The sequence below is a fragment of the Notolepis coatsorum genome (assembly GCF_963971535.1).
Source record: "Notolepis coatsorum genome assembly, chromosome: 6".
Taxonomy (NCBI): domain Eukaryota; kingdom Metazoa; phylum Chordata; class Actinopteri; order Aulopiformes; family Paralepididae; genus Notolepis; species Notolepis coatsorum.
Genome location: NC_140170.1, coordinates 107,285,743 through 107,307,108, shown reverse-complemented (window position 1 = coordinate 107,307,108; position 21,366 = coordinate 107,285,743). Strand labels below are relative to the sequence as shown.

At 42.5% G+C, this 21,366-nt stretch overlaps 2 protein-coding genes across 2 annotated transcripts in view; one reads left to right on the top strand and one right to left on the bottom strand.

Moving 5' to 3' along the window:
- The window catches only part of rnf207a (ring finger protein 207a), a gene marked incomplete at its 5' end in the record, with an annotated part of 42,431 nt that overhangs the window by 20,132 nt on the left and 933 nt on the right, over positions 1-21,366 (bottom strand). The window contains 8 exons of the mRNA XM_084315716.1: positions 1,398-1,444; positions 3,886-4,011; positions 4,226-4,301; positions 4,410-4,491; positions 11,292-11,436; positions 11,527-11,644; positions 17,483-17,646; positions 17,799-18,129. Coding sequence (XP_084171842.1) covers positions 1,398-1,444; positions 3,886-4,011; positions 4,226-4,301; positions 4,410-4,491; positions 11,292-11,436; positions 11,527-11,644; positions 17,483-17,646; positions 17,799-18,129 — 1,089 coding nt within the window. The remainder of the gene's footprint in view (positions 1-1,397; positions 1,445-3,885; positions 4,012-4,225; positions 4,302-4,409; positions 4,492-11,291; positions 11,437-11,526; positions 11,645-17,482; positions 17,647-17,798; positions 18,130-21,366) is intronic.
- On the top strand, positions 16,824-18,535 carry zpr1 (ZPR1 zinc finger). Its single transcript, XM_084317400.1, has one exon. The coding sequence runs from the start codon at positions 16,948-16,950 to the stop codon at positions 18,277-18,279; it is 1,332 nt and encodes a 443-aa protein (XP_084173526.1). The 5' UTR covers positions 16,824-16,947; the 3' UTR covers positions 18,280-18,535.

Here is a 21,366-nt window from a genome sequence, read left to right as displayed (position 1 = left end):
TTGCCCTCAAACAATTGAAGTGGAATCTTAAAGCGTTCAGAGACTGATCAGAGAGGATTCATGCAACACTCTCTCCAACAAAATAGAAAATGTAATTTAATCAAAAAGAGTCCATACTGAATGTACCTATAATTTACCCTGGGTATATTTACTGACCATGCTCTTTTTCAGTACACTCTCAAACTCCAATTCACACCTAGGAGCTTCCCAGTGCAACCACAGTCTGACACTGTTGGCCTGGCCACTGAGCAGCTCTGGTTGGGAGTTAAGTGCCTTGCTCAAGGGCACTTCAGCAATAGTTGTCGATGAAGGGGAGAGTGTTATTTATTCCCTTCCCCTGACCCACATTTTTCCTGCTAGCACAGGGATTTGAACTGACAACCTTCAGGTCACAAGTCTGCCTTTCTAACCTCCAGGCTATGACCATGTAATGAAGTCAGGAGTGTGACGATTCAGTCATGGAGGCTGCTGTCAATAGAGATCATTACTGCAAAACATGTTAGCAATGTGATACCCACAACATGCCGTTGCTCTGACATGTATAATAAAAACATGTTAGCATTGTGATACCCACAACATGCCGTTGCTCTGACATGTATAAGAAAAACATGTTAGCAATGTGATACCCACAACATGCCGTTGCTCTGACATGTATAATAAAAACATGTTAGCAATGTGATATCCACAACATGCCGTTGCTCTGACATGTATAATAAAAACATGTTAGCAATGTGATACCCACAACATGCCGTTGCTCTGACAACATTTGCAACGATAACACATGATGTGAAGTAAATTGATACAGTCAATTAATCAAAGAGATTATCTGAGGTCCTGGGTTAAAGTCCCGAGCATAATAACATCATCATTCAAATGGAATTATAAAAGTATCAGTTAGTATCAATTGTTTTAAGTGGTCTCTGCAAACTGATTGACTTCTGGGACGTGAAAGGTAGAGACAAGTCAATGTAATACACTGTAATATAATGTGTGTGTGTGTGTGTGTGTGTGTGTGTGTGTGTGTGTGTGTGTGTGTGTGTGTGTGTGTGTGTGTGTGTGTGTGTGTGTGTGTGTGTGTGTGTGTGTGTGTGTGTGTGTGTGTGTGTGTGTGTGTGTGTGTGTGTGTGTGTGTGTGCGCGCGCGCGCGCAAATCTTCAAGTATAACCTTGCACAGAAAACCACTGAAAACAAAAGGGTTTCACCCCGGAAGATTGTGTGGTGAGAGGAAAGACTAAAGCTAGAGCATGCTGCTCATCACCTTGATGTAGAATGTAGTAAAATAAAATTTTTATAAATAAATTACCTGGTGAAAGAGGCATAATAGCATTTAATTTGGTAAACATTGCAACATTTCCATTCTTGAATTATGATACTTTTTTTCTTTTGTTTTGTTTTACCTCTGAGCTGCTTTCTGCAAAATCGTCTTCCTTTCAGCTAGTTTCTCCTATTGGTTAAGAAGAGAGACATATCTCCTTTAATTCTGTACTCTGCAGTGAATACGGCCTTGGGTTCTTTCTTTATAATGAATTTTCCAAAATTGTGAAATAAAGAAATAAATCCACATTACACAGTATGGCGATGCCTCACATGTATTGTTCATTAGGCACAGAAAATACCCCGACAGTCTTTCCATTTCACAATAAGGCCAAGAGAGACACCCAGTGGTGAAGCATAGTATCAACAACGAATGAATGAATGAATGAATGAAAACTTTATTTAACAGATTGCAGAATGGGTACAATACAGTACGGCTCAATACACACAATTGTTAAGGGGATGCAGACCTGAGAAAGACGTTTGTCTTGTTTACATCAGGGTCCCCCATTTTCAATTCATATAGACATTTATGACATACACAACATACATGACATTTATGGCATAGGGACATATAGGTAATTAGTACTGATACATTTGTGACATAAACGGTATTCAAATATACAGTACTGTTACCCCTAGATCCTGACAGAGTATATACATATGATGGGGAGGGGACTGTACATTAGGAGGGGGTGGGCGGGTGGGAGAGAAATATACATTTGGCGGGGAGGGAATATATACATGCGGTGGGGAGGAGACTGTCTATTAGGAGGTGGTGGGGGTTTTGGGCATTTACGGTGGCCAGTTTCGAATTGCAGCCTCCCATAGGTGCTCTTTAAGAGCGGTTTTGAATGTGGGTAGGGATTCACATTCCTTTACAGCTTTGGGTAGGGCGTTCCACATTGATGTGGCATAATTGCGAAACGTGTTTAGTCCCTTGTTTGAGCCGAATCTGGGTTTAACATGATTTGTTGAGCTTCCTCTGGTGTAGTGGTTGTGGTATTCACTGACCTTTGGGAAGTATTTTGACATGTACATGGGTACCTTAGTTGTATAGTGTATCTTGTAGACCAGGCCCATTGCAAGTTGCTGTACTCTGTCGTCTACTCTAAGCCATCCTACGTTGTCAAAGTGGGCAGGGGTGAGGTGGGTTCTGGGGGTAAGGTCAAGTAGTAGTCTGACCAGTTTGTTTTGTGATGTTTGTAATCTTGTTTTAAGCGCCTTTGCGGTGCTTTGGTACTTTGCACGCATAGTCGTAGTACCCTTGAATGAGTGCTCCTGCCAGAGTCTTCAGGGTATTCTTGTTTACCAGAGAGGAGATCCGGTACAAGAATCTAGTTCGTTGGTTGACTTTTTTTATTACATTGGATGCCATTTTGTCACAGGAAAGATTTGCCTCTAGGATGGAACCCAGGTAGGTAATTTCGTCTTTCCTTGTGACAATATTGTCACCCACTGTAACTGAGAAGCCGTCGGTCTTGCTGAGTTTGTTATTTGAACCGAAGAGAATGGACTCTGTTTTGCCCATGTGTAATGATAGTTTGTTATCAACAAGCCATATGCAGATTTTACCTAGTTCCGAGCTGAGGGTTTTTTCAACCTGCAACTTGTTCTTGTCAGAGACCAGCAGGGCTGAGTCGTCCGCAAACAGGAACAAGTTGCAGTCACAGGCTGACGACATGTCATTTGCATAAATTAGGAAGAGTAACGGTCCTAGTATGCTTCCTTGTGGAACACCACAGCTCACTGTGAGGGGGGGGATAGAGTACCGTTTACCTCTACCATCTGTTCTCTCCCCTCCAGGTAGGATTGCACCCACACTATCAAAACCAATTGCTTTTAGCTTGTCAATCAGAATGGAGTGATTGACAGTGTCGAAGGCCTTTTGTAGGTCCAGCATGACCATGCCGCAGTATTTGCCCGCGTCCACCTCTTGTTTGATGTGGTCGTTCAAATAGAGGAGGCATGTGTCAGTGGAGTGGGACGTTCTGAAGCCAGATTGGAATTCGTAGATTAGATTTTTTTCCGCCAGGTACTTTTCGACCTGTTCGTAGACTATTTTCTCCATGACTTTCGAGATGGAGGTAAGAATAGAAACAGGGCGGTAGTTGCCTGGGTCTAATTTGCTGCCCTTTTTGTGCAGAGTGGTCACTCTCGCAATTTTGAAGTCCTTGCGGACGTGCCTCTGTTTTATAGAGGTTTATTATGTGTGTGATGACTGGGGTGATGGCGGCTGCTGAGTCTCTGAGGAATTTGGAGGGGATGTTGTCATGGCCAGTGGCCTTGTTAGGTTGGAGGGCGCTCAATTTTTTGAGTACCTCATCGGTTGTTACCATTTCAAGTTTGAAGTCGTCTTTGTGGACCCCTAGGTTTTTGTAGTATGCTACTATGTGTTCTACCCCATACGGAGTAGAGAGGACACCGTCTTGCAACATGCCACAACTGTTTTAACATTTGTAACAATTTTGCGTAGACAAACTAGTCCATAATATACACAAATTATAGTACTGTATATATGCAGTGTATACTGTATGTCACTTGACTTTGTGTACTGAGGGGATACGTTACCTGCATGCTGTTGAAGAGGGCACAGATTGCTCTCTCCTCCTCCTCCACATTCAGACACACTTCTCCTATCATGGCCTTCAGCAAGACAATCACTTCCCGAGCTGAAGTCTGCAGCTCTTTCACTGCCTGCAAAAAAAGGCTCAATGTCAAACACCATCAGACTTTAAAAACAGAAATAATCAGACGCAGTGTTTTTTCACGAATGAAACCAAATTTCACGGCTGTTTGTAAAGTACGTGTGGTGGTTGACCATTGAATCAAATGTGAAATTGCTTGATTGTTAAAAACAAGACAATAGCCTTGTCGTACATTTTAATTTGAAATGCCATGCTGAGCTCACCAATACGACTTGGTCCAGTATCTCACAGCCTTGCACGTACGCTGTTTCAATATCAATGCAGTGTGTCCGGCTCTCACTGTGGTAAATAGCACATAGATACAGTGTAATGAAAATGTCAACCCATGTCTGAAAAACTGCCTTCAGTCACTGATACTAAGACGTTTTCCGTGGAGGATTCACTCACACTTGCATATCACTGAAACACTTGATGCAAAGCATAGACTTCTTCTCTGTTGAGAACATGATGCAGAGCTGCTCATGGATAGCTGTGTGGAGACAAAGATCACAGCAGGTTACCAGTCTGACACACACAGTAACAACACACAGTAACAACACACAGTAACAACACACAGTAACAACCAGACAACCCACACACAATAACAACACACAGTAACAACACACAGTAACAACACACAGTAACAACACACAGTAACAACACACAGTAACAACACACAGTAACAACCAGACAACCCACACACAATAACAACACACAGTAACAACACACAATAACAACACACAGTAACAACACACAGTAACAACCAGACAACCCACACACAGTAACAACACACAATAACAACACACAGTAACAACACACAGTAACAACACACAGTAACAACACACAGTAACAACCAGACAACCCACACACAGTAACAACCAGCCAACTCACACACAGTAACAACACACAGTAACAACCAGCCAACCCACACACAGTAACAACCAGACAACCCACACAGTAACAACCAGCCAACCCACACACAGTAACAACCAAACAACCCACACACAGTAACAACACACAGTAACAACCAGCCAACCCGCACACAGTAACAACCAGACAACCCACACAGTAACAACCAGACAACCCACACACAGTAACAACCAGACAACCCACACACAGTAACAACCAGACAACCCACACAGTAACAACCAGACAACCCACACACAGTAACAACCAGACAACCCACACACAGTAACAACCAGACAACCCACACAGTAACAACCAGACAACCCACACAGTAACAACCAGACAACCCACACACAGTAACAACCAGACAACCCACACAGTAACAACCAGACAACCCACACACAGTAACAACCAGACAACCCACACACAGTAACAACCAGACTAAGAAATGACGTAAACACCATGATCAAAAGCGCAAAAAATTTCATCAATGACAAAACCGAGGAAAACAAAAACAAACCATGTGAACTTTGGAAATGACTCAATAATTAACTAGGCTGCAGTAAAGAACTTAAAACCAGATTCTCAAACATAAACATAAAGACAGATAACACGCTCATCACAGACAAGCTGGATGTAGCCAATTACTTAAACATCTTCTTCACAAACATAGCCACAACACTGGTAAACAAACTACCCTCCCACTCAGGGCATTATGGGGTAGAACAAGGCCAGATTAAGACTTCAGGGGCCCCTGGGCCAGATTCTTGTGGAGGCCCCCCCACACACACGTGCACACACGCACAGTGGCGTTTTTATATGTCACTTTAAAAAATATATAGAATACCGTAATTCCTCTAATAGTAACCCCGGCTTGTATTTGTTTCAACTGTAGTGGATACCAGGCTTGTATTAGGAGGAGGCATGTATAAGAGAGAGGCCTATATTTCTAATTTTCGTATCTCTTTTATTTCTTTTACTGAATGAATGAATGAAGAATGAATGAATGAATGAATGAATGAATGAATGAATGAATGAATGAATGAATGAATGAATGAATGAATGAATGAATGAATGAATGAATGAATGAATGAATGAATGAATGAATGAATGAATGAATGAATGAATGAAAACTTTATTTAACAGATTGCAGAATGGGTACAATACAGTACGGCTCAATACACACAATTGTTAAGGCAGGGGATGCAGACCTGAGAAAGACGTTTGTCTTGTTTACATCAGGGTCCCCCATTTTCAATTCATATAGATATTTATGACATACACAACATACATGACATTTATGGCATAGGGACATATAGGTATTTAGTACTAGTACTAGTGTGTAGTGTGGAGGCCCCTAGTCGCGTTATTTCTAAACCTAGCTGCATTTCTGGCAAGACGCTCTCTGATTGGCCGATGCCTGTTTCTACACTGGTTAAGCTTAGGCACTCTTTCGAAGTTGGTTAAGGTTAGAGTTTGTCTTAGAGCGTGACGGGCTGACGGCAAGTTCTTTCGACGGTTAAGCTTAGGCACTCTTTCGAAGTTGGTTAAGGTTAGAGTTTGTCTTAGAGCATGGCAATAGAACGCCAGGTAGTTTGCAGGCTGTTTGACGAGGAAATGGGCAAAGACACAGCTCGTCACGCGATTGGGCAAACATGTCAGTGGCCAATCAGAGAGCATCAGTCAGTGCCAATCATTCAGTGTCACAGTATGACATCGATCTCCAAAATAAGAAAAAAAAATTAAAAAAAATGTGGGGCCTCTAGTGACGAGGGGCCTCCAAATTTTTTTTAAATAAAAGTTAAAAAAAGATAAACAAATATTTGGGGCCTCGAGTGACGAGGGGCCTCCAAAAGAAAAGAAAATAATAGTAAAAAAAATTATAATAATAATTTGGGGCCTCTAGTGACGAGGGGCCTCCAAAAGGCCTCGAGTGACGAGCGTCCTCCAAAAAAATACAAAATAAAAGTAAATTTTTTTTTTTTTTTTTTTTTTTGGTGCCCCTCATCACTCGAGGCCCACGGGCCGCGGCCCGGTCGGCCCGGTCGTTAATCCGGCCGTGGGTAGAACACATAGTAGCATACTACAAAAACCTAGGGGTCCGCAAAGACGACTTCAAACTAAAAATGGTAACAACCGATGAGGTACTCAAAAAACTAAGCGCCCTCCAACCTAACAAGGCCACTGGCCATGACAACATCCCCTCCAAATTCCTCAGAGACTCAGCAGCCGCCATCCATCACCCCAGTCATCACACACCTCTCCATAAAACAGGGACACGTCCCCAAGGACTTCAAAATTACGAGAGTTACCCCTCTGCACAAAAAGGGCAGCAAATTAGACCCAGGCAACTACCGCCCTGTTTCTATTCTTACCTCCATCTCGAAAGTCATGGAGAAAATAGTCTACGAACAGGTCGAAAAGTACCTGGCGGAAAAAGATCTAATCTACGAATTCCAATCTGGCTTCAGAACATCCCACTCCACTGACACATGCCTTCTCTATTTGAACGACCACATCAAACAAGAGGTGGACGCGGGCAAATACTGCGGCATGGTCATGCTGGACCTACAAAAGGCCTTCGACACTGTCAATCACTCCATTCTGATTGACAAACTAAAAGCAATTGGTTTTGATCGTTTATCAGTGAGCTGGATGCAATCCTACCTTAAGGGGAGAGAACAGATGGTGGAGGTAAACGGTACTCTACCCCCCCCCCCCTCACAGTGAGCTGTGGTGTTCCACAAGGAAGCATACTAGGACCGCTACTGTTCCTAATTTATGCAAATGACATGTCGTCAGCTTGTGACTGCAACTTGTTCTTGTTCGCGGACGACTCAGCCCTGCTGGTCTCTGACAAGAACAAGTTACAGGTTGAAAAAACCCTCAGCTCTGAACTCGGCAGAATCTGCACCTGGCTCGCTGATAACAAACTATCATTACACCTGGGTAAAACAGAGTCCATTCTCTTCGGATCAAATAACAAACTCAGCAAGACCGACGGCTTCTCAGTTACAGTGGGTGACAATATTGTCACAAGGAAAAAGGAAATTAGGTTCCATCCTAGAGGCAAATCTTTCCTGTGACAAAATGGCATCCAAGGTAATAAAAAAAGTCAACCAACAAACTAGATTATTGTACCGGATCTCCTCTCTGGTAAACAAGAATACCCTGAAGACTCTGGCAGGAGCACTCATTCAAGGGTACTACGACTATGCTTGCACCTCATGGTACCAAAGCACCTCAAAGGCGCTAAAACAAGATTACAAACATCACAAAACAAACTGGTCAGACTTCTACTTGACCTTACCCCTAGAACCCACCTCACCCCTGCCCACTTTGACAACCTAGGATGGCTTAGAGTAGACGACAGAGTACAGCAACTTGCAATGGGCCTGGTCTACAAGATACACTATACGACTAAGGTACCCATGTACATGTCAAAATACTTCCCAAAGGTCAGTGAATACCACGACCACAACACCAGAGGAAGCTCAACAAATCATGTTAAACCCAGATTCGGCTCAAACAAGGGACTAAACACGTTTCGCAATTATGCCACATCAATGTGGAACGCCCTACCCAAAGCTGTAAAGGAATATGAATCCCTACCCACATTCAAAACCGCTCTTAAAGAGCACCTACGGGAGGCTGCAATTCAAAACTGGCCACCGTAAATGTCCAAACCCCCCCACCCCCACCTAATAGACAGTCTCCTCCCCACCGTATGTATATATTCTCTCCGACACACCCACCCCCTCCAAATGTACAGTCTCCTCCCCACCGTATGTATATTTCTCTCCCACCGACCCACCCCCTCCTAATGTACAGTCTCCTCCCCACCGTATGTATATATTCTCTCCACACCGTATGTATATTTCTCTCCCACCCACCCACCCCCTCCTAATGTACAGTCCCCTCCCCATCATATGTATATACTCTGTCAGGATCTATGGGTAACAGTACTGTATATTTGCATATCGTATATGTCACAAATGTAACAGTACTAAATACCTGTATGTCATGTATGTCCCTATGCCATAAATGTCATGTATGTTGTGTATGTCATAAATGTCACTATGAATTGAAAATGGGGGACCCTGATGTAAACAAGACAAACGTCTTTCTCTGGTCTGCATCCCCTTAACAATTGTGTGTATTGAGCCGTACTGTATTGTACCCATTCTGCAATCTGTTAAATAAAGTTTTCATTCATTCATTCATTCATTCATTCATTCATTCATTCATTCATTCATTCATTCATTCATTCATTCATTTATTCATTCATTCACAACCCACACACAGTAACAACACACAGTAACAACCAGCCAACTCACACACAGTAACAACACACAGTAACAACCAGACAACCCGCACACAGTAACAACCAGACAACCCACACACAGTAACAACCAGCCAACCCACATACAGTAACAACCAGACAACCGGCGCACAGTAACAACTAGACAACCCACATACAGTAACAACCAGACAACCCACACAGTAACAACCAGACAACCCACACACAGTAACAACCAGACAACCCACACAGGAATGTTGTAAAATCCAAAACATATATATCATGATTAACTGACAAAAGGTCACGTAGACATGTTATCTTGCTGGAGTTTCCTGTCACACACACAGTGATGAGGTTAAAAGGATCAAAGCGCCCATGAAGTGTTATCAGTTGCTTTACGGCCTGGGGACACAGACAGACACACACACATACTCACACACATTTTCAAATACACATCCACACACACACACACACTCACACACACATAGTCACACACTCACACACACACACACATACTCACACACACATAGTCACACACTCACACACACACACACACACTCACACACACATAGTCACACACTCACACACACACACACATACTCACACACACATAGTCACACACTCACACACACACACACACACTCACACACACATAGTCACACACTCACACACACACACACACATACTCACACACACATAGTCACACACTCACACACACACACACACACACACACACACATTCACACACACACACACACATTCACACACACACACACACACACACACACACACAGAACATCTCCAAACAAGCTAACTATTTCCTGGTATATGGTTAAAATAGTAATTTGAATCTTGAATTAAGTCATTAAAGTAAGGTAAAATATAATTAGGTTTGGTCATACTAAAATGTCTACAATTAGTTAATGTGTCTGTGCTATTTTCATTTAGATTCAATATGATAAATTGATTGTTCTATGTATTGAAATGTATTCTATTAAGCTAACAGAATGATTAGATTTGTTAGATATATGTTCTGAAAGTCAAACAGACTTAGTAATAAAGAAATATATCTGTGTTTAGGTAATCAATATAAACTTTGATTCATCAAAGTATTAACAAGTCAAATAATGTGTTTAAGTAAAATTATAGGGAAAATATTCTCTGGGTAACTGTGAAGAGGGTTTGGCCTATAAGCCAAACCCCTATTTTCAAATACCAGCTTAGCCGGTTTGTGATTGGGGCAGTAATGTGATGATGTCATCAACTCAGAGACACTCGGCCTTGGCTATAAGAATGGGTGTGTGATGTGGGGAGAGAGACTCAGAAACAACAGAAGGACTCTGAACCAACAACCCACAAGGACAAGACCTCATCAACACCATCTCACCCATCAACACCAAGGAGGCCAAGGCAGAACGAGAACAAAAGGACTTTTTGGAGGGAAAACCAACTTCTTTGTTATCAAACAACAAAGACCAGCAACAATTTATCTTTATACTGTAATATTAGTCTGGTTGTTATCAAGACGGCATAGTGTCTTTGATCAACAACCATAGCATCTTCTTATTGTAATTTGTATACACTCTTAAACTTTGATTAAACAACTGTTATACTATTTTCCTCCTAATTCCTGCTGCCTTTCTGCCTGCACCACTGCAGTGTTTAAACAGAAGTGATTCCCATAGCTTTAGGTATTGAATCACAACGCAGGGTACTAACAGACAGGTTCTGATCAGAGCAAAACCGAGACAGCTTGGGAATCCACTTCAGGAACAACCAGACAACCCACACACAGTAACAACCAGACAACCCACACACAGTAACAACCAGACAACCCACACACAGTAACAACCAGACAACCCACACACAGTAACAACCAGACAACCCACACACAGTAACAAGAGGACATTCTTGTCAGACAAATGACAAGTATGTTTTATGCATTTATATTTAATAAACCCAAGGGGGCATGAACAGAGAGAATAGAATACACTATATAATGTATAAATAATATATAACTATTTGAACAAACCCTACTTAGCATATAGACTTTGCGGTTTGAGCATAGTGCAGGTGGCACTCACAGCACTTCCTGTGTTTGTCTTGGATACATTTGGCCAAAGACACAATCTCATGATGGGAAAACATCCTGGCCTTGTGCGTTAACTCCCGGCAGACGCCGCACAGGGGCTGGTTACACGTGTTGCAGTAGTACATCGTCCCTGTGTCCTGTATACACAGAGAGAAGGGTGGGGGCAGTAGGTAAGTGTGGCTTTTGCCTACATAGATGGTGATCTATCTGTTGTGCTTGTGGGATACCTTTCTGCCATCTACCTGGTCACAGTTTGCACATTGGACCATCTCCTCACCGTCAGTAGAGTTGTCCAGCAGGAACTTCAGCAGACGGTCAGTTGCCCATTTGAGTACAGACGGGTAACTGTGACACAGAAGCAAACCCCAGACAAAACACCCAATGACTCAAATATCATGATGTCCACAGAGATACGCTGCCCTGGCCAGAGGTCTCCACAGTCATTCTTTCGAAGTGTGAGTTCAAGAAGGAATGAATGAATGAATGAAAACTTTATTTAACAGATTGCAGAATGGGTACAATACAGTACGGCTCAATACATACAATTGTTAAGGGGATGCAGACCTGAGAAAGACGTTTGACTTGTTTCCATCAGGGTCCCCCATTTTCAATTCATATAGACATTTATGACATACACAACATACATGACATTTATGGCATAGGGACATATAGGTATTTAGTACTGATACATTTGTGACATAAACGGTATTCAAATATACAGTGAGTACTGTTACCCCTAGATCCTGACAGAGTATATACATATGATGGGGAGGGGACTGTACATTAGGAGGGGGTGGGTGGGTGGGAGAGAAATATACATACGGCGGGGAGGGAATATATACATGCGGTGGGGAGGAGACTGTCTATTAGGAGGTGGTGGGGGTTTTGGGCATTTACGGTGACCAGTTTCGAATTGCAGCCTCCCGTAGGTGCTCTTTAAGAGCGGTTTTGAATGTGGGCAGGGATTCACATTCCTTTACAGCTTTGGGTAGGGCATTCCACATTGTTGTGGCATAATTGCGAAACGTGTTTAGTCCCTTGTTTGAGCCGAATCTGGGTTTAACATGATTTGTTGAGCTTCCTCTGGTGTAGTGGTTGTGGTATTCACTGACCTTTGGGAAGTATTTTGACATGTACATGGGCACCCCGGTCGTATAGTGTATCTTGTAGACCAGGCCCATTGCAAGTTGCTGTACTCTGTCGTCTACTCTAAGCCATCCTAGGTTGTCAAAGTGGGCAGGGGTGAGGTGGGTTCTGGGGTTCAGGTCAAGTAGTAGTCTGACCAGTTTGTTCTGTGATGTTTGTAATTTTGTTTTAAGCGCCTTTGAGGTGCTTTGGTACCATGAGGTGCACGCATAGTCATAGTACCCTTGAATGAGTGCTCCTGCCAGAGTCTTCAGGGTATTCTTGTTTACCAGAGAGGAGATCCGGTACAAGAATCTAGTTCGTTGGTTGACTTTTTTTATTACATTGGATGCCATTTTGTCACAGGAAAGATTTGCCTCTAGGATGGAACCCAGGTAGGTAATTTCGTCTTTCCTTGTGACAATATTGTCACCCACTGTAACTGAGAAGCCGTCGGTCTTGCTGAGTTTATTATTTGAACCGAAGAGAATGGACTCTGTTTTGCCCATGTGTAATGATAGTTTGTTATCAGCGAGCCATATGCAGATTTTGCCTAGTTCCGAGCTGAGGGTTTTTTCAACCTGCAACTTGTTCTTGTCAGAGACCAGCAGGGCTGAGTCGTCCGCAAACAGGAACAAGTTGCAGTCACAGGCTGACGACATGTCATTTGCATAAATTAGGAAGAGTAGCAGTCCTAGTATGCTTCCTTGTGGAACACCACAGCTCACTGTGAGGGGGGGGGGATAGAGTACCGTTTACCTCTACCATCTGTTCTCTCCCCTCCAGGTAGGATTGCATCCAGCTCACTGATAAGCTATCAAAACCAATTGCTTTTAGCTTGTCCATCAGAATGGAGTGATTGACAGTGTCGAAGGCCTTTTGTAGGTCCAGCATGACCATGCCGCAGTATTTGCCTGCGTCCACCTCTTGTTTGATGTGGTCGTTCAAATAGAGGAGGCATGTGTCAGTGGAGTGGGACGTTCTGAAGTCAGATTGGAATTCGTAGATTAGATATTTTTCCGCCAGGTACTTTTCGACCTGTTCGTAGAATATTTTCTCCATGACTTTCGATATGGAGGTAAGAATAGAAACAGGGCGGTAGTTGCCTGGGTCTAATTTGCTGCCCTTTTTGTGCAGAGGGGTCACTCTCGCAATTTTGAAGTCCTTGGGGACGTGCCCCTGTTTTATAGAGAGGTTTATTATGTGTGTGATGACTGGGGTGATGGCGGCTGCTGCGTCTCTGAGGAATTTGGAGGGGATGTTGTCATGGCCAGTGGCCTTGTTAGGTTGGAGGGCGCTCAATTTTTTGAGTACCTCATCGGTTGTTACCATTTTTAGTTTGAAGTCGTCTTTGCGGACCCCTAGGTTTTTGTAGTATGCTACTATGTGTTCTACCCCATAATGCCCTGAGTGGGAGGGTAGTTTGTTTACCAGTGTTGTGGCTATGTTTGTGAAGAAGATGTTTAAGTAATTGGCTACATCCAGCTTGTCTGTGATGAGCGTGTTGTCCGTCTTTATGTTTATGTTTGAGAATCTGGTTTTAAGTTTTTTACTGCAGCCTAGTTGATTATTGAGTAATTTCCAAAGTTCGCAGGGTTTGTTTTTGGCTCAGCGCGATTTTTAACCCTGGTGGTTCTTATGGGTGCCATGTTGTTGAGTATTGCTGTGAATTTGGTTTTGAATCCAAGCCATGTTTCTTCAACCTGTGTACCACTGAGTTCATCTGACCAGTCCAAGCTCCCCAGTTCTAGGTTAAAGGCCTCTCTAGAGTAAGTTTTGAGGTCTCTAGATGTGACTGTTTTGTGACAGCCGGCCTTCTGTTTTAGCTTTTTGCGGGTACAGAAAATCATATAATGATCACTTAACCCGCATGCTATCACCCCTTTATTGGAGATCATGGACTTGTCAGAGGTCAAAATGAGGTCAATGGTGGTTTGTGTCGAATCACATACCCTTGTGGGTTGGGTGATTAGCTGGCTGAAACCGTGCAGATCAGAAAATCTACTGAAGGCCTTGAAGACGGGTGCTGCTTTACGCAGCATATCCGTGTTCCAGTCCCCAATACGAATTGTTTCTACCCCCTCCACCCCAGCTAAACACCCATCAAGTGTGTCATAAAAGCCACTCTGTTCTGGCGGTCTATAGATTGTGCCTTCTAGTACTGGTTTCGCCCTGTCTAATAAGATTTCAATCCAAACAGTTTCAATTTCATCATGGTTAAGGTCAGTACGGTTGATGTATTTGGTATCCTTGTGTATATACACACAGACGCCACCTCCATACTGGTTTCTATCCCTCCTGACTATTGAGTCGTTTTCAATTTCAATCTCTGGATCCTGTACAGATGAGTCTAATTTTGTTTCTGTGAAACACAATATGTTAGCCTTACCGTTTAAAAACAACTGTTTGATTTCAGCCAGTTTAGGTCTCAGGCTATTTGTATTAAGATGGAATATGTGAAGTCCATTTTTGCTGGTAATCAGATTGATGTCGTCACACTTGAGGTAACTCTGTTCATTTGTGTCCTGTCCTGTGGTGGGGGGAGGGGGGGCGTTGTTGCTGTTTGTGTCGTGAGTGGGGAAACTAGGTTTTGATGAATGAAAAACAAAGAAACAATGAATACTGTTTCTATTGTGTTTCATTTATTGAATAGTAGCAAAAGTAGTTAAGTAGTATAAAATACAAAAGATTGTAGATATCAAAGCACAAGGTATATCATTATCTGCACAGGGGTCTGCCCCTGCAGCTGTGGACATTTTGGAGATTAATATTATGACCAGAAAATATTTAACAACCATTTTGTACCTGACTAAAATGATTAAACGTAATTGCACTAAAAGTTTACATTAAATTTATGCAAGCAAATTGATTTCTATTTGGACATCCAATTCAAATTGAGTGTTTTCCCTTTAGAGAGATGTAGTCTAGACATAAGGGGCCTATTGCTTAATATTTGACTCATCTCTCAGTGATAGGTCTAGATGGGAAAACATACAACACAATACAATATTACATATACAATACAATACAATGCAATACCATTGTCACCTCCATTCATATGTAAATACTGATCAGAATGTGTGCAATGTAACTCACTGTGCCTTGTATATATTTATCTATTTTAACCTTATTTTCTAGCACTCGCTTGTATTTAAATATGTTTTTTGATTGATTGAATTGATTGAAAAGTTTATTAACAGATTGCAGAATGGGTACAGTACAGTACATCTCAATACATACAATTGTTAAGGGGATGCAGACCAGAGAAAGACTTTCGTCTTGTTTCCACCAGGGTCCCCCATTTTCAATTCATCATAACATATATGACATACATGACATACAGATAGACAGTACTGCTACATCTATACATTTATGACATATCAGATTTGCAAATACAGTACTGTTTGTGATACAAAAGTGTCCAGAAAAGGAGTGTATATACATTTGGCGTAGAAACTGTACATTGGAGGAGGTTGGTGGGGTGGGGTTGGGTGGGTTGGGTGAGGGCTGTACATTGTAGGTGGGGGGGGGGGGGGGGTTGGGTAGGGGACACACACACATTTTACACTGTACATTGGAATGTTGACAAAGCCTTACTTGGTCATTTACTGTACAACTAGGTTAGGACATTTGTAGGGGCCAGTTTCGAATTGCAGTCTCACGTAGGTGTTTTTTGAGAGTGTTTTTGAAGGTGGGTAGTGATTCACATTCCTTTACAGCTTTAGGCAGGGCGTTCCACATTGATGTGGCATAATTGCGAAACGTGTTTAGTCCCTTGTTTGAGCCGAATCTGGGTTTTACATGATTTGTGGAGCTCCCTCTGGTGTTGTGATCGTGGTATTCACTGACCTTTGGGAAGTATTTTGACATGTACATGGGTACCTTGGTCGCGTAGTGTATCTTGTAGACCAGGCCCATTGCAAGTTGCTGTACTCTGTCGTCTACTCTAAGCCATCCTAGGTTGTCAAAGTGTTAAGTATTGTGTGATTTTGTGTGAAGGGCGGACTAGCAAAGTAAGATTTTCATTGTATGGCAAACTGTCTGTTTAACTGTGCATATGACAATAAACAATCTTGAATCTTGAATCTTGAATACAATACAATATACTAAAACATCACAAGTTTTTGTTGATACAACTAACAACAAATAAACCGTGTGAATAACTCAATTGTTGTAACCAAAGCTAAACATTTTAGTCAAAAGACTAAGATTCAATCAAATCGAACTAAACTCAATCTACTGGTCTGCACTAAGTTATCATAATAATATGATACGTAGCCTACTGTATGAATGATAGTTGTTTGAATGCAATGCCGCAACAAACCTGTAGGGGCTGGAACACATAATATGGGCTCGGCTGTAGTGATGCAATCCACCACCAAAGAAGAATATACGGAAGTGAGTTGTCAAAATACACAAGCGCGGAGAAAGTTCTAGAAGTACGTAGAGCTAGCAAACGGCAAACTACAGTGATTTCAAACGGCAAACTACAGTGATTGTAAGCCTAGTTTTGCAGAGGAAAAATGTCTGTTATATCTGAGGAAAATGTGCGAGGTGGAAGTGGAAGTGTTTTCAAGGATATCAGCGCTGACGACGAAGATATGCAACCCACTGAAATCGAGAGCCTGTGCATGAATTGCTATGAAAACGGTGTGACGCGACTGCTTCTTACAAAAATTCCCTTTTTCAAAGAAGTAATCATCAGCTCTTTCAATTGTGACAATTGTTCGTGGTCGAACACCGAAATCCAATCCGCCGGCAGGATACAAGACCAAGGTATTTGCTACACACTCAAAATCAAGTCCAAACAAGATTTGAATCGTGAAATTGTGAAATCAGACAGTGCCGTCGCCAGAATTCCCGAAATCGACTTCGAAATCCCCGCATACACACAGAAGGGCTCGCTGTCTACCATCGAGGGGCTCCTTGACAGAGCAGTCGGAGGACTGGAGCAAGACCAGTCTGCCAGGAGGGAAATAGCCCCTGAAGTGGCTGTGAAAATAGATGAGTTCATTGAGAAGTTGAAGAGGCTAAAAGAAGTTGAAGATGAATTCACACTGGTAATCGAAGATCCATCTGGGAATAGTTTTGTGGAGAACCCAGTAGCTCCCCAGCAGGACGAGGCTCTCACCATCACCCGGTTCAAGAGGACCATCCAACAGGATGCCCGATTGGGGATACAGCCCGGTGATGATCTGGAAGAGGAGCCTGCAGGGAATGACCTGGAGACCATGAGAAATGAGGTGTTGGTGTTCAATACCAACTGCCCCCAATGCAATGCGCCAGCCTCGACCAACATGAAGCTTGTCCAAATCCCTCACTTCAAGGAAGTCATCATCATGGCTACAAACTGCGATGAGTGTGGCCATCGCACCAACGAGGTGAAGTCTGGTGGGGCCACGGAAGACCTTGGTACCAAGATCACCCTGCATGTCACTGACGAGTCGGACATGAGCAGAGACTTGCTCAAGTCGGAGACCTGCAGTGTCCTTATACCAGAGCTGGAGTTCGAGCTGGGGATGGCGCTGGTGGGCGGCAAATTCACCACCCTGGAAGGACTGCTGAAGGACATCAAGGATCTGATCGTTTCCAAGAACCCCTTCCTCTGTGGCGACAGCAGCTGCTCGGATCGAGTGGACAAGCTGAAGCTCTTCGGAGAGAAGATCGACAAGATCACCGCCGGAGAGCTGGATGTCCATGTGATACTGGATGACCCGGCTGGGAACAGCTATATCCAGAACGTCTATGCCCCGGACCCGGACCCAGAGTTGACGATTGAGAAGTACACCCGCACGTTTGAGCAGAACGAAGACCTTGGACTGAATGACATGAAGACGGAAAACTATGAGCAGTGAAAATGAGCCACTAACTAGAAGCCTTTTGAAATATTTAAGTTGTATCTGAGACCAATTTGGACGACATTTCACAGAATCTGGCATAATGATAATTCATTATATATTTGGTGGGGGGGCGTTTGAGTTAAGCACTAATATGTAAAGGCTACTTGCTATTCAAATTGGTGAAGGCATTTTTTTTGTGTGTTTTGGTTTAAGTTGTATTTTAAGTCATAAGTGAAATTTATATAACAATAAAGACTGCAGAATAATTCAATGGATAGTGTTCTTACTTAATGGCATCTCCTGCTGATGTTGCATACTTGCATTCCAGTAGATTGCGCCCCATCGCTCATCTGTCTTATTAACACCACCCACAGCGATCTTATTTAACCTCTTCCCTCTTTTACAGCCTGTATGCATGACAAATAATTATTTTTGGTATTTTTTTAAATATTATTGGTGTGACAGTGTGACCCCTAAAAACAGGGATGCCCTTTTGTGACCCCCATACATGGAAAGAATGATGTTCTTTGACACCAAATTATAACCTTTATATTACCCTTTCAGGCCATTTAACTTGATTAAAGGGGCACATAACCAAAAACAATGCTGATTTTATTTTGCACATAATCTCACATACAACCAAAAACGAAACAGTTTAGCACACATTCATCAAATGTGACAGTTATTGAGCATACATTAATTAGAATAAAGCTACCAGTGATGTCAAACCTTGTGTTGTTAATTATAGCATAATGAAATGATGAGGTAGCGTCACTATAAGATTGTCATTGAGCTGTAATTAACAACACAAGGATTCAATGATATCACTGGTGGTCATATTCAAACAAATGTAGGCTATGCTCAATAATGTGCAAAACCTTTTGGATGTGTGTGAGACTGGAAAATAAATCCGCATTACCACATTACAATTGGAGGTGTGATTTAGACTTCACCATCAGTGTTTGTTAATTATTTCAAGAGAAAAAAACATCTATACCAAAGATAATAAATATCATGGATTTGCATGTCTTTTTGAGACCCCTCAATCTTCTGGCGACCCTCAGGTTTAGAACCACTGGGTGAATGTGTAATTTAGTTCTACAACATGGCTCCACGCTTGCAATTGGCTGACATTTGAAGATAGTATTTAGTAGAACCCATTCATATAGTAACAATAACTTGTCCTGTAATAAAAATGGAGGTTATGCATTGCAAGATTGTATGATACATTTATTTTAATTAGATATGGTCATATCACATGAATAGACCTACCCGGTTGCCTAATTCAATGCTTATGGCACACCTGGCCATCGTCAGCGGTGGGGGAGGTTCTTCTGAGGTTTCTTCCCTTTTATTCTATTACGGTTTTGTGGGAGTTTTTTCCTCATCTTCATTGAGGTTCAGGGAGAGTTGGAAGCCCACTGAGCCATGTATTGTGATACTGGGATTTACATTTGATGATGATACTCTGAGGGAAACTACAAACTGACGCCTTTTACTAAATTTACACTTTTAATAATACTGCCTGCTTTTCAATCTGGTGTTAAATACCTCACCTTCCAAATGTCTACCACTTCCCTTTCTCTGTTTTCGTGTAGCCAATACCATGTTTATCTAGTTTCCGTAGCAACATGATGTGTGCAACTAATAGCTGAAAGTGGTTCTTGAATGAGGTGTTAGTGATGATTGGGTAACAACAGCCTTGGCAGCAGATAATCATCCCACTGAGAAGCAGTGAACTCCCTGGGTTAGCTCTACAGGAAACGCAACTATTTCACCTTTTACCCCCGACTGGCTCACTAATCCTGAGGATGCGTCATCAACACTGAGGCAAGGCTGAAAGTCCCTATGGACCAGCAGAGATCCAGGTTACTTGATGCACTGTACAACAAGAGACAAACTTAGACAGTACAGGTACTGGATGTGTGCCAGACGGGCCACAGCATGGCTAAACTCTGGCCAGTGGAGACAAGACATTAGCTAGGGGCCCTAACTGAATCAGAACCCAAGAGCTACAGTATACCTACCAGGGATAGTCTGTCGTAAAACTAGCCTTCAGGCTGAACGTCTCAGCTCGGAATGGAAACACTTATAAGAAACACAATGTGTACAGCTATAACCAACAATGACATCACCACTTGATTCCCCCGATTTCTTCATTTATAGACACGATGACAAACAAAAAGCTGGGTTAAATCCTACCTGAAATGATGGGAAGAAAACTCTTTTTGAGGTCCCTATTCCAGATATCCCCAGGCTCTTAGATCAGGGAGAGCTAATAATACAGTCAAGTGACTATGTTAGGCGTGAGTCATTCTTTACTGGGGGATGAAACGGATAGGCAGTGTGCGAATTGCTTTGATTGGCCCTAAGCTGTGGTTACCGATGCCAATGTGGGCTCTGTTGTGTGACTGCATGGTGGCCTTAGTGGAGCTCGCTGGCCATGCTGAGCCTTTATCCTGGGGCTAAATCAGTCCCTGGGATGACCCTGCAGCTGTTCCAGCCAATCAGGTCTGCCCCACCCTGCCCTACCCAAACCTGGCTAGTAGCCTACTGGGTCACGTAGGATTCCCAAACCTGATGCTCCCTGAAACCAATGGGATTCCATCCCATCTTCTTCAGAATACCCAAACAATCCAATCTACTGTGTAAGGGGAAAATCCCTTTAAGTCATCAGATGTGATTTTCACAACAAACAATATGTGATTTTCTTTTCCTTTCATATCTCAGTGAAGGCTTCAATCAAGACAATGAAACATCTGCATTCTCTGAGGGCGTGTTCTGACTGCCTAGTTTGGTTGCACTGTATTCCAAAGGGATATTTCAGTTTAGTAGAATGTGTTCTACTGTAAAGTAAAGTCATCTACAATAGTAAGCTAGCGACCACTGCTGTCCCTGTCGTCCGCTGTCAACGCCACCATTCCTCCCAGGTGTCGCCTCGGGCTCTTTCACTTCCATTAATTTTGAGGACCTAGTCTAAATATCATACTAGATATACAAACATTTAGATATCAGATTTAATTCAAACAGACAATTGTTAGTCAAAGATATGTGTTTGTTCTGGCTCTTGATGTGTGTTTACAGATGTATTACATTTGAAAA

What these genes read in the sequence shown, in the direction of transcription:
- zpr1 (XM_084317400.1), top strand. Translation starts at nt 16,948, where the DNA reads ATGTCTGTTATATCTGAGGAAAATGTGCGAGGTGGAAGTGGAAGTGTT.